At 41.2% G+C, this 14,300-nt stretch overlaps 1 protein-coding gene across 5 annotated transcripts in view; it reads right to left on the reverse strand.

Annotated features, from left to right (window-relative positions):
- The window catches only part of WDR48 (WD repeat domain 48), a 44,765-nt gene that overhangs the window by 14,158 nt on the left and 16,307 nt on the right, over window positions 1-14,300 (reverse strand). For 3 of the 5 annotated variants that reach the window (XM_019727598.3, XM_019727597.3, XM_088798254.1), the window contains exons 3-12: window positions 12,905-12,983; window positions 12,119-12,201; window positions 11,870-11,999; window positions 11,675-11,788; window positions 9,823-9,911; window positions 9,264-9,365; window positions 4,814-5,038; window positions 3,118-3,192; window positions 2,161-2,263; window positions 1,255-1,352 (exon numbers count right to left, since the gene is read on the reverse strand). In XM_019727598.3, the coding sequence (XP_019583157.1) occupies window positions 1,255-1,352; window positions 2,161-2,263; window positions 3,118-3,192; window positions 4,814-5,038; window positions 9,264-9,365; window positions 9,823-9,911; window positions 11,675-11,788; window positions 11,870-11,999; window positions 12,119-12,201; window positions 12,905-12,983 (1,098 nt within the window). The remainder of the gene's footprint in view (window positions 1-1,254; window positions 1,353-2,160; window positions 2,264-3,117; window positions 3,193-4,813; window positions 5,039-9,263; window positions 9,366-9,822; window positions 9,912-11,674; window positions 11,789-11,869; window positions 12,000-12,118; window positions 12,202-12,904; window positions 12,984-14,300) is intronic. The other 2 variants (XM_019727600.3, XM_019727599.3) reach the window with 1 other exon arrangement.

The raw sequence follows: 14,300 nt of genomic DNA on the forward strand, positions 1-14,300 counted from the left end.
ACTACTACTGCTTTGAATACGGGATTTTCCTGCTCTAAAACCATCTAAGAGTAAGATTCTTTAAGGATTATCAAAGAAAGACCAACTCTGGGGCCTGCAATTCAAGACTCTTTGGGAAATGACTTGGATCTCATCTTTCATGCTTACACCCTTACGACTCCCTTATACTCAAGCTCCAATTACACAAACTGCTCACCTGGCCCTAAACAAGCATGTACCTTCCCTCTTCTGTGCTTCTGTCACTCACTCCCTCCTCCTAGGACACCCTCCCACTATTCATCTGCTGGAATCCTTTAGGCCCCTGTTCAAATTATTTCTACAGCATGAAGCTCTCCTGATTTCTCCGGTTGTAAGTAATTGCCTGTGTCCATAAGCTACCCTGTGATCTGTTTAAGGCTTTCACATTTTCCCTCTCTTGCCCCTCCTACCAGAAGGGACAGACTTATCTGTCATCTATGACGCGCAACACAGTTCTCTGCACACAATATTCATTCAACATTCATCCAGGAAATAGCTGCTGAACAAATACACCAACAACACTAAGAAGGGACATTTGTCAGAACTTTTCTAAAAGCAAACTTTTCAAACTCTCTACAAACCCTCCAGCGCTATTTGACTGTGGCTGAGCAGCTTAATACCCCTCACTGTCTCAGCGGGAGTCACCATAAGACGATCCAGTGCTGTAACGAGGCTCACTGTGCTGGATGGAAACCTGAAGAAACAGCCAAACTTATTTGTGCCCTCTAGTGGCTCTCAACGAGGGCGATTTTGCCTCCTTCTTCCTCCTTCCACCCCCTCAACATCTGTCAATGTCTGGAGACATTTTGGGTTGTCACAACTGCAGTGGAGGGGTGGTGACTGGCATCTAGTGGGTGGAGGCTGCTAAACATCCCACAACACACAGGACAAGATCACACGCCCCCTCACCCCCAGCAAAGACTTATCTGGCCCCAAATGCCAACGGTGTCAGGGATGAGGAACTCTTACGCATTCATTTTCAGGTAAGGCAGCACGTAACACAATTTGTAATACACTAAACAGAGAAAATGGTTCCATACAAATTTCAGGTATTTAAAAAGACAAACTATGGCCTTATCTAACATTCACATAAGAAAGTATCCACCCCCCGCCCCAATAAGGTATTATTACAATTAAATCTTAATTTATATACTTATTATCTCGGTTATTTTACAATAAAAAAATAAATGGGATACAAGATTCAGTAACCTGTATTTAATACAAAAAGATACTCACCTTCAATACATCCCAATATGCCACATTATTATTGGTATCTTTGGTTAATATATGTCTCTTATCATTAAGAATGTGGCACTGAATAATACTAGCACCCCCTAAAGGAAAAAAAACCCACACAATTAACAAAACAATCCTTCTACTACATTTAAATTCACAGTAAGGCAATAATTGTTAACTAGTATGTAACAGAACATAGATCATACTCGCTACAGGAAGGAGAAGGCAAACCAGAAGACTATATACTTATATTCAAGACAATTTAAGACCGATTTTAATAATAGATTATAGATTAAAGACTCCTCACTTCAAAGGGCTGACAGTGGAAAACTGTTAAGGGCAAGCAGTTTTATCCCCCAGGAAAAGTCCAAATGATGACAGGAAACCTCTGAGTTAGCCCCTTCTCCCACTAACTGTTGTGTCCTATCTTCCATCTCTTTGATGCCTCCTGAAGGGACATTCTATTCTAAAGGTGACAGCATGGACATGACACTGAATGTCGCATTCAATATTCCAATCCCCAACTCTGACATTCAAGTCAGAGGTGCCATTCCAGCTGCAGCACATAGAATTCCAGGACCAGATCTGACCTTCTCTGGCTTGTGCCGAAAGACAACATTAAACTCTATGTATTTTTCAAAATGGCTGTTGGCTTTACCAAGATCATGACTATTCTGATTTGGGGTAAAAAGATTAACTCAAGAAAGCCCATTTTTTAAAGTCACTAAATAGCAGTTTTTAAATGCTTTTCTTCTATTAAAAATACACCACTATGCCATTATAAGTCTTTTGTTGACACTAGAATTACATTTAAAGGTAGGTCATCTCCTTTATTTTTGTCAATCCCTTAGTAACTATAATTAACCTAAATAAAAGGTACCATAACCTTCCAATTTCCTTACTCACCTTTAATAACCTGGTCAGGTTGTGTACAAAGGGGTGTTATAGGATTTGTACAGTCATTGTCATAATCTCCAGAGGCTCTAAAGTTATGAATTCCCTTCAACGTCTGAAGGAACAAAATTCATTATTTAATCATTTTATGCTTTATAAGCTTTGCCAATCTGTTTAAAGTGGCAAGAAAAACAAAGAACAAATGAGAAAAACCCAACGATAACAACATCAAAAATTGTTACAAAGTACAATTATCTACCATGATTAAAAAAACCTAATACAAGTATTAAGAAGAGAATGTTGTCTTTTTGGAGAGAACATTAGGCAATCTTCCAGGTAAACTATGTCGATCTCAAACCGCACAATGAAATTTAGACAAGACATATAACATTTTTTATAAGTGCAGGAATAAATGCAAGCGCTTCTTTTTTGTTATCCACAAATTGGTCAGCAAGAAAACTAAAATCTTCTTTAATTAAGATTTAAGAACAGTACTTTTGATGACTCTTCTCTGCTCATCCTCTATTTCTACTCCTGTTCTTCATGCTAAGAAGAAACAGGAAATGAATCTGAAAGCACCAGTTTCTGCTTTCTCTGTTTGGAAAAACAGAATCCTAGGAAGTGTCCCTGCTGTGCTGGCACCTGGGCTGCCTCCTTTCAAACGCAGCATCAAGCGGTCAGAAGCTGTACTAATATTTGCCAGTTGTATCAGGCGACAGTGCTTATTCTAGCATATCGAGTATTCTTCTTGGCTCCGACAAACAAGTCAGAAGCTTTGAATATTACCTTAATTCTAGTACAACCCTTGTGTTCACACCTGCATTCACAGAGGCTTTCAGATTTTTGCCACTGTCCAAAAGCACGCTGCGAGTCAGGTTCATACTGAGCACTGGCTGCTGCTATGCGGCAGGTCTGTGACAACAAACCCCATGTTTGTAATCCTTTGCAGGTGTGCAGTGGCTCACTTACCCACTTATTTACTGTAGATTTAGTTGTTGCCACCCAGATTGCAGGAGGGGGATCAGCTGACCTATCCAGCTCCATCTGAAACAAAGCATAAAAATACTGCTTTGCGGAATGTTGCCTCTCTTGAACCGCCAGGAAGACCTATACGTTATTAAATATCAACTCCTTCCCTCATCATTTATGCGTTGACTATACCACGGCCTGGGTTGAAAGCTAGGGACACACTCCCTCATTCACTAATGAGGGAGTCTGTGCTAAAGAGATTCACAGCCTATAAAAGTACAATAGGATAGGGGTGACTTCTCACCAAAAACAGTGGCTTAAAGTTTTAAGTGTGGTTAATTTAAGGGATCTAAATGGATACAGTCAAAAGGATGACTTACCATAATTTTTTGGTTTTGTGTTTTTTCTTAATAAAGACGTATGTTTCTTTTTTCTTTGAAAATGTTTGTAGTAAAAAAACAACAACATTCGAACAACACAACGAAAGTGAAAAGGACCCATGTAATTCAGTCCCCTCACCTACGGGGCGTACACTGTGTGTCTTCCTGTATTTTTAAAACACTATACGCGTAAAAATACACAACTACCCATACAGTCATCCACTGTTTTCCTGGACAGGAAATCGCAGGTTTGGAGTTGTGGAGACAGGGCTGGCCTCCCAGCAAGCAGGGACCCTCTTCAGTTCAAAGTGATGTTCCTTGTCACACACGGTTCCATCCGCGCTGAGTTCGTTTTCTCCACAGCCAGGAGATCCTGGCAGCTGCAGGACTCACAAGGCGGTGTTTCCCCTTCACGCCTGTCTCGCCCATCAGCCTGCTTCCTGCACACACGCTGTGTTTGTATTTCAGCCCCAACTCGCTTGCTTCTTTAAAGGCTTATTGGTCTCGTCCATTAGGTGGGCGCTGTTTCAAAGCACTGTACTCGGCCAGTTTTGTATAAGCTCCTAGACACGGGCATCCTCTCAGCGGTCTCATTCGACCTCTGTTCCCTGTCAGTCCTTCCTCCTAGACCATGGTATGGATTTCAGGTATTGCTCAGTTTCATAGATGATGGCTATTTGTAGTTCTGTTTCTTGCTTTCCTTGTTTTCAGATGACTTCTGAGAAGAGGGGGTAGTGCTGTCTTTATGCCTCCATTTTAAATCTGGAAATTTCCTCACTGTTGTTTTAATGTGCAATTTTGTGACTAACAGTGAGCCTGGGTATCTTGCCATATGATGACTGGCCATTTTTGACTCTTAGCAGGTGTCAATATGGACGGCTTCTCAGGTACCCTTCACTCACCCCCGACAGCTCCTGACTGTCAGAACCAGTTTGCGGCAGTAATGGTGTGGAGTACGAGCCAGCTTGTGGCCTTCAGGCTCCTCTTCCGCACCATGCCTCTCGAGGCACTGGACGCCTCGCTGCTTTGCTGTTCTCACACAGGTACCTGAACCCCTATATTCCTCCTCTAAGGACAGGCTAGAAAAGCCAGGTGATCTCAGGAGCAATGCGGGGCAATGCCACCAGGATTCGCTGGCGGGAGAGCCCGGCGTCCCTGATGTACCCAGAGGTCAACATTTCTTCCAGGTGATTAACCAAAATGTTAAGATATCTTTTTGATAACCCCACAGTTGATTCATGTTGTAATACAGCTTTGGCTGTGTTTGGCTAGCACATGTAACAATCTTAATTATAAAACTGAAATATATGACATACCTTGAGAACTGGTGCTTTTTCTTCGCAAATGAGCACTCGAATGTCAGGGTTTCTCAGGTCTGTACAATAGATCTTCCGGTCCCTTCCTCCAGAATACACGTGTGTGAAGGCGTCGTTGACTTGCAGAGCCCAAACACCTTCGTCATGGACTCGGTACGTTGCTATACATCTCTGCTGACCAAGGGACCAAAGGCGAATGGTCCCATCAGAACTGCCAGAAAGGCACTGGGAACAAAGAAAGTTAAGGTTAGAAACCGGCCCCGAAGTTCCTGTTTTCCTGTGCTTTTCACTTGGCTTCTCTCCTCACTCCACGCTGTCAAACACACACCTCTACTAACCTATGTTCCCGCCTCTGAAAAGACTTCTGACAAGCTTGCACCACAGGTTGAAATGACCAAAGGCAACTTAGTACATGCTCAAGCAGGGGAAACCTGTGAACAAAAGTGCTTTCGTCCTCTCTATGTGGCCACCTGCAGCATCAGGATCCCTTGGGAACTTGTGACAGATATAAATTCCTGGATCCCACTCCAGACCTGATGAGGCAGAAATTCGGATGGGTCCAGTCTCCTGTGCTTTGCCAGGCTGTCCAGGTCACTCTGGTATACTACGTTTGACAAGCACTGCACCAAGCCAGCAAGCCTTTCGGTGCCCTGAGTCACACCTCTGCCTCGTCCCCTCCCTCATGGCTCTGGATTTCTGATGGCCTGCCTGGTCTCCTGGATTCTACTGACAGGAGTCAGAAGCAAAATCTAGTCCCCGGTTTACCGCTCACTCTCTGGGACCTTGGATTCTTCCCATACGAGCCTCAAGTTCAACATCTATTAATATAAAATGTGGACCCTCGGCATTCAGTTAACATTAGCAATTTTGACACTTTCAAAAGGAGAATCAACTACACAGAAGTTGCTGGCATACAAATGAGGGCTGAGCATACTGTGAGTGTGACAAACAGGCTGAAAGAGCCACCCTACATTTGCATTCAGAATGCCCAGTGTCTCTAGCAGTTACTGTGGTGACTTGCATGCGAGGATAAAAACTTACTTCTTTGGGGGAAAAAATGGCCCCAAGGAGAAAGCAACTGTTGGTTGGTGCTAGTGTATGAAATTAAATAGGCAACGAGCTTCAAAGAAGACAGGATAGTTGTGGGCTTGGGGATTTGGAAAGTGTTTGAATAGATGAGGCCTTGGAATAGGCCAGGATTTACTGGCACGCCCTGTGACTGGAAGAGGCTTTTAGACTGGACATGTTTCATGATGTGAACACATACTAGGAGACTCCCCCAGAGGCTGCCAGGAGCATCAGCATTTTAATCACCTATTCCAACGAGTTCACAAAGGAACCAAAAGACCAACCAACAAAGAAACTGTCAGGATTAAGGTTACAAGCAGACCGTCAGCACGTGTGTGGGAGAACTGTGGCAGTCTGACAGGGAGAGGGAAGGAGGGCCTCCCCATCCCAGGGAGAGACGCTACTCTGAGGTGGCAAAGCTCTGACTGCTCAGATCCTAGACCATGTACCTACAGGGAGTAAGGTCTGACAACTTTAGATGATGGGCTGAAAGTCCTCACAGCCTGGGCAACTTGCAACAGGAAAGAGGTTACGTCCAAAACCAAGAGTGCACAGCTGAAAGCAGATGAGGAAACACAGAGTTCTATCAACCCTGATATAGAATGTAGTAGTCTAAGACTGCTAAATATTAGGCCCCCAAATAGACAGTAATCACATTTGAAGTGCAGTGTTGGCAAACTTCTTTGCAGCGTTTGACAGTATGGTTGAAGGATGTGCCTATTCCCTAGGAATTCTAGTGCCTGACATCTGGCAGAAGTTAGAGGGCTCATCAAAGCATTTCCCACTGCCTCTACCGTTCCACTGGATAACCATGAAGACCCCCTCATTATGAGGTGACTCTGGGGTACCAGGAATGTCCCAAATGGTTCTGCTAAATCAGACTTAGGAGTGCTCTGTGTTTTTGCCAGTGGAGATGAGAGCTACCAGTTTATTGGGGCCAGGCTACCATTGACCAACACAAGTGTTTCTGGGATGGTCATTCATACACAATTACAACTGCCAAAAGAGAGCAGCCAAGTAGGCAAGGTAAGTCAGGGTCAAGGAGTGGCCTAATGCTAGAGAGCCCCAGACCCGGAAGCTAGATTCAGCAGGACTTGTATCACCAGGAAAACGCTGTGAGCGACACAAACCAAGATGGCAGGTTCCCAGCTCCTCAAGCAAATGACTGAGCAAGTACCAGGAATGACAGGTGGCCCAGCCCAGTAATGTTGACGCCAATCAGAACAACTGCAGTGGTGATAGACCTCAAATAGTAAGGTTTGCTACGTAAGGATCTTACTCTACAACAAAAAGAGGCAATAGGTTGAGATGCATGGAATTCACTGGCCTATTATATATAATCTTAAGTCCCTGAGTTAAATGCCACCAGAGACCCTACATCAGAAGCCTGCAGGGCAGCTCTGCAGGATGCAATATATACTCTGGCCCAGTAAGTGATAACTACCTCTTCCGTATTACAAGAGTTTTGAGAATTAGTAAGTAAAGGTTTCTTTTTGTCCCCCTCTCTTTTTCCCAAATAAGGAGTTATTAGTTGTTTTGTTGATTAATTCCCTCACGTAAATATGCTCTGTTGTTCATGGCTAAATTTACATGTAGTCTAGAAGGGCCAGTAAGGAAAAGGGAAGGAAGAGGAACGAGAGGGGGAGTGCTAGCTACTTAATTATGCATTCGAAGGCTGCCAGGCAGCTTTGGGCGTCGTACCACTTCGCTGTCCCTGCTTACAGTAAACTAGCTGACGCCAGGCAAGAGCACAGATAACTATACTTGCTACTTAAATCATCTTGGATATAAGCCCATTCGTAAATACATATACAGGAAACAAAGCATGGAGCGTAGCAGACAGGAGGAACTTTAGAAGGTCTGCCAGGCCCAGAGCCCCTGTCCAGAAACCACCTTGTCTGGAGTGCCTACTTAAGGGCCGTCCCACGGAGACCGTATGATCCAGTCCAGTCCTGGACACAGCTAAGAGAACAGGCATGGCACCCACCCCAAGTGCAGCCTGGCAGCTACCCTACAAAACAGCAAGGAGCTGCCCACATGGACTTCTTTGACTCATGAAAACGGGGCTGTAAAGAGCTCTAGAAAATGCATGGCTTACAGACAAGCATATACTTGTTACTTCTCATCAACTAAATACTGTAAGTCTCACTTTGCAGTTGAGCAAACGTAGAAGCAGCAAAGTGAAGCCCTCTCTGCAAGGCCACACAGCACATTAACACCGAGAGCCTTCCCATCTCCACAGACCTCCACGGGCAGCTTCAAGCCTTTCTTCACCTGCTTCTGAAAATCATCTCCTTCCTTTGGCTAGATTTTCAAACCTTCCTTTCACTCCTGGAGACAGTTTCTCTAAGTGATGTGCAAGGCAATTTCCATGACATAATTTCCACAGGAGTAACAGACTGATCTCATCATCTTCTTGCTCCTCAACTCCATCATAACTAGTTCCAATTAGCTGTGAACTTATCCCTGTCCTATGAAAACAATGGCTGGGGGAGGCAGGAGGGCGTGGTGGAGGTACAGTGGTACCTCAGTTTTCGAACGTAATCCGTTCCGGAAGACCATTCGAGTTCTGAAACCTTCGAAAACCGAGGCATGGCGTCCCCATAGAAAGTAATGCAAAATGGATTAATCCGTTCCCGACCTTTAAAATCAACCCGCAAATCTGCAAATTTAGCATGAATTTTACTATCTAACGATACCATAGACCCATAAAATTCATGGCATTCGTAAACCGAGATGTTCCTCAACAGAGACATTCGAAAACTGAGGTACTACTGTATGTCATAACATAAAATGGTGCTCAGTTTTTGTTTATTATCCACATTGATGAAAGATCATTTTTATATTGCTACAGAACAAGTAGAATTATGATTTCTAATTCAAAAATTATGTAGCCAACAGAGTACTGGCACATGTTCAAATACACCAAAGTATTTTTCTTGGAAATGCTGACTCTAAGCACTATGTTAGATGACTAAACCTACAGAATAAACCTACGGACTGTATCTACAGTCAACTGACAAGATCTGCCCCAAAGTCAGACCCACTATGAGGACACTTTCCACTTAACACACTGGTAGAATGCATTCAATACCACAGTTTCTTTCTGTTTAACACAAAGGTAACATTTTAAATTATTTTAGCCTATACCCATCACAATTGCTTTCACTCATCTGTGTTAGAATTATCCCGAGAAGTTCCTTGTTTGGCCTTTATTTATGTGCAACTGAGTATTTTAAGGATTTAAAATTAGAGCACAGTTTATAATATATGTAGCTTTTCATTCAAGTCAATAATGCAACAGTGTACAAAGTGGGGGGATTTCTGCTTTGTGAAGTTTTTGACAAAGTCATTAGGTAAATGTCCGTGTGACACTGAATACCTGTGTGCCATCTCTGTTCAACAGCAATGCTTTTACATTATCCGTGTGCCCTTTAAGCTTCATTAGTTTTGCACATGTTCTTGGATCCCATACCCTTAAAACCTGTAAATTGTAACAAAATATTACGTGAGTACATACATGATCAAATTTAAATAACAGGTGTGTAAGTCAAATGACAACCATGAAATTCTGAGAAGGAAACACGGCTTCTGCCAATGGACACTGTCTAAGGCTCCCAACCTTTTTAACTCAGAGGAAGCCTTTTTAACGTCAAGAAACACAGGCCTCCCACCGCCATCCACCCACCCCAGCACCACACACAACAATAATTATGTGGTTATCCTCTGACTTGTTCTAGTAAAACCTCTCTTCTAGAATCTGCCGGGCAAAACCACTGTCTATGTATTTAGTAATTACACGATAAAATATTTTGGTTTCTTTGTTTTCTACTGTTAAAATATACCCTTTATTGTGAGGGATGAAATGTCTATTACATTGTTTGGTACACCTGAAACTAAAAAAACATGTATATACATATACCTTTTAAGCTTCCCCTTACCTTCTCAGTGGACCCCGATACAATGATTGTTCCCAGTTGATTCATTGCCAGGCTATAAATGGAATCTTTGTTCCCACTTAAAGAAGAAGCTATTAAGGATAAACAGAGCTAAATGTTAACAAAATCATCAGCTGTTTAGTAGCTAGTCAGCAAAAATTGCAAGTTTATTAGATTTAGAAAATCTTATCTTTACAAGTGCTCTAAGGAAAAGAAATCTACCTATAATGAAGATAATTCTAAACAATATTGCTATCAAATTTTACATCTCTTCTGGAGTTGAGTATACACAAGTACTCAATAAATATTTGCTAAATTGAATTGCCCTGCCATTTAAAAACTATCCACATAGTAATGTATTTTCAAAGATATACATGTGCCAATATATGTGAACAATATGTCCAAACTCACTATTTTCAAGGATACACAAATCAAAACAAAAATATAATTTTCACCTACGGAATCAGATTAAAAAACAACACAAGGTAATAGTTAATTGTCCAAAAAACATAGTAAAATGGCACTCTCATACATTACTTGTGGGAGGATAATTTGGTAGAACTATTCTAGAAGGAAATTAGGCAATGTATACCAAGAATTATGTTCATGACCTTTGATTCTGAACAAAATGTCACTGAAGTGGAAAAAGTTACATGTAAAACTCTATATAGCAGACCCTAATTTTACAATAAAGAATAAATATAAACCAACATACTGAGAAGTGATAAGTAAAGGAGTTAATACATGTAAAGTATTTAGTAAAGTAACGGCTTATAGGAAGTGCTCAATAAATGTTAGCTATTAGTATTATTTCTATAATCATAAAAAAAAAATAAAGCTTATGTGAAATCCTCTCTAAACAATTCTAAGCAAGACATATTTGTTGCAGAATCTGTAACCACTAAGCCTGGTCTCTGATCTTGGGACAATCCTGCTTTTTCGCTTTGTTCCCTCTTATAAGTGTCTATTTGAGGCAGGCCTTACATCTAGAGAGAGCTAAATGATGGATCCTGACAGCCCCCTGCAGGGACCAGCTGCTGAATCACTGAGATAGTGTACAGGTGAAAAACCAAGAAGAACAAGGGGAGAATAGTGTTTAGATCTTCACATAGTTCTTGGGGAAAAAGGCAAAACAATATTCAAGATAATTATAAACACCAGCCTCCCACTTGCCCTTTTTGGCCCCTAAGTCAATGTGAGTGTTTCATAGTCACGACAAACCATATCTATGATAATACAGAGATCTAGAGAGTTCGGGCCCATGTTCTGAACACAGACCTTCCAGGCTTAGCCAAAAATGTGCGAAGAGTTCCTCCTGACACCCGGCCTAGAGGACTCCAGTAGGCTGGGCAAGCAGGAAGCTGAGTTTCAAGTCTAGACTTGTGTGGGTCTGACCTGATAATCTGAGCCCTCCCAGTTGATGAGACACCCGTACTTATTAACCTGCTGTGAATGTCTCTGAATTGCCTCTTGAAGACCCCTAGCCTTCCTGACCTCTTCTGGAATTGGCAAGATTCTCTAGGGCTGCTCCGAAAAGGTCCTGCAAAATTAGCACAGAAAACCTTTTCTTTCTTTGCTTTGGCTATTCTCCATCTTGGCCATTAACTCAAAAGCTCTTATTATATAGTGACACCTTTAAAAGTCAGAAACTGCCTACTTTGTCAGGCAATCCCCACCTGCAACAATAATATCTGCTGAGTTTGTGGCTTTGGGCCAGGCAATGCTGTGGGAGATACAAAGTAGTACTAAGACAGACTCTTCTGCCCGAAGCGCAGGAACTCACTTTAGCTAGGGAGCTAAGACATGCATATGTACAAAAATACATAAATAACCAGGTTACACCTGGAGAAGTTACCATTTTTAGACTGCAGTGAGGAACTAGCTCCTTGTTGTTCAATCATACTCTTGGGGGCTAGAACGCTGTAGGTAGAAGCACTCTCAAAATATGAACCACTGTCTCGATGCAAACCTATTAAAGACGTTTTATAAACCATTCTTTATTTATGTCAACTTGCAGCACTTTCAAAGAAATTTTTTTCAAACACCTTACTTGTGACAGTGTTATTTGAGGCAGTCAGTGCTGTCAGAGTATTCACATCCCAAAGGAATATCTGTCTGTCCAACCCAGCTGATGCTACCAGTTCTTTGTCCTTGGCATATGCTAAGGCCTTCACATAGTCCTGTAATAAAACACACGTACTGTGATCTACTCTGTAGGTCAATAAGAAAATGAACCACATAAAGCACTGAGATCCCAACACTACACTAAAGACACTGAAAACTATGTCCGTTGTTTTACCTTATGTGTCCTTAATGTTGACATGCAAAATCCCTTATGTGCATTCCATACTTTTACTGTCGTGTCAGAAGAAGCAGATATTACTAGAAGAGGCAAAGAATAAATAAACCCCTTAGTAGTATAAATTATCATCATTTTAAAGACTTGTAAAATAACGTCAACATTGTTTCAAACTAATGTTCATCTACACATATAGTATACTTGAATATTTATAACATTTCTGACATCAGTTCAAACATCTGTTAATGTTCATATACACATACACACATCATGCTTATAGTATATCTAAAAGTTCTTTCTAGAACCTATTACATTTTGTCTCAAATATTTTTTTAAATAGGCAGGGCAAACTTTTTTTAATGTTCCAGTTGAATTAATATGATTGAGAAAATTTCTCTAAAACAGACTGAAAAAAATCAAGAAATGGATCTTATCATAATAAGAACAAAAAGAGACATTAAAAAAACTGAAAGAAGAATACGTATTGTATGAGTCTATTTACATACAGTTCAAATGCAGGCGAAACTGATTTATAGTGTTTAGAAGACAGAAGAAGTTACCTTGGACAAGGGGCAGTGACTGAAAGGGTGGCATAGGGGCTGCTGGTGATGTTTTCTGACACGGGTGCTGACCTTGTAAAATTGTACTAAGCTCTTAGTACTCTCAAGGTGTGCATGCTTTTCTGTATGTATGTTATACTTCAATAAAAAAGCTCACACAAAAAAATGAAAACATCAAATTGAATTAAAAACTTCCTAAAGCCCGATAATCCAAAGAAGTACTTACAGGTTTTCCCGTTACAACAGAGCACAATGTCGTTTACCCAATCAGTATGGTGTTCCATGGATGCTATATATGGATCTTGCTGAAATTAAAAGAAAAATCAAAATTCATTAGTTTATGTTAGAGGATGAAATATATTACAAAGTATAGATATGTTTAGATTCTTTGGTGTGACACACTGCTCTAAGGCCTTAAAATTGACAACAAATTCAGAGCAGAATTTCATCAAACAATTGATGCTTCCAGATAACAGATGCAAATCGAAGTTTTGTTTCAAGACACTTTTATTACTGATGGAAGCCTAGATTTACAGGAGAATGCTTACTTTTTGTCTTGAGTTAGTGAAGGCAACAAGATCTGGGCTAGGCACTGTATGTGACCCAAAGTGCTACAGGAAGGGGTTTACTAGAAAGGACAGGATGAGAACAAGTCTGCAGGCTGCCCGGGGATTTGAATCAGCAGCAGTGGGGGCTCCCAGCAGACAGGAGGGGCAGAAATGAGGCTGATGAGAATGGTGATTAGCGGAGCCTGACTGCGGAAGCAGATGCACACTTTTGGTTTTAGCTTCCGACTGTGGCTTTTACCTTCTGAATTAAGACTTTTCCTCATGGTAGCTACAGTCCTTCAGAGACGAAATGGAAGCCAAGGGCCAAAGGAGTACTACTCGAGTCACCATTTCAATTCAGTAATTTGAGATTCTTCTATTCCTCTCACTCGGCTTAATTACCACGAGAGCTCTCTTAAAGAAGAGTATTTAAGTTACATCCTACACCTAAGACAGGCAAGTTCAAGACACTTCATGGGCAAAGAGAACAGCTCTCTCTACAAGTCTGTTTGAGAAAAGATCTTGTCATAAAATGAAGACCAGAAAAAAAGATGTTTGAGGGCAGAACAGGCAGCTTTCTAGAGTTTAGCTCTTGTGTTTTCCTTAATTTGTTTGAAATACTGTTAACTCCCAGAAAGGTGACACTGCAATTCTAATATAAGTTCCAAAAAGCATTTAAAAACCATGGTTTTCTTACTTTTGATGTTTTTGACATTGGGCCACCATTGTTTTCACTGGTTAAAGAATCCAAAGCCCACTAGACCGAAGTCCATTTAAAGAAACACTATTCAGCAACTGTGCAAAACAGTGGGTTTTCTTTGGACTGAACACCAAACTTGCAGAGTTTGCTAAAAAGACACCGAGTTTTAAAACTATAGGATTTAGCATCAGGGTTTTGAAGTTAAATGGGCTCTAATTCTCAACCACTTACTACCGTGTTTTCCTGAAAACAAGACCTAGCCGGACCATCAGATCTAATGCATCTTTTGGAGCAAAAATTAATATAAGACCTGGTCTTATTTTACTATAATATAAGACCAGATCTTATATAATATAACATAATATAAGACTATA

The sequence above is a fragment of the Rhinolophus sinicus genome, chromosome 5 (genome assembly GCF_057876585.1).
Source record: "Rhinolophus sinicus isolate RSI-liver-muscle chromosome 5, RSI-T2T, whole genome shotgun sequence".
NCBI lineage: Eukaryota > Metazoa > Chordata > Mammalia > Chiroptera > Rhinolophidae > Rhinolophus > Rhinolophus sinicus.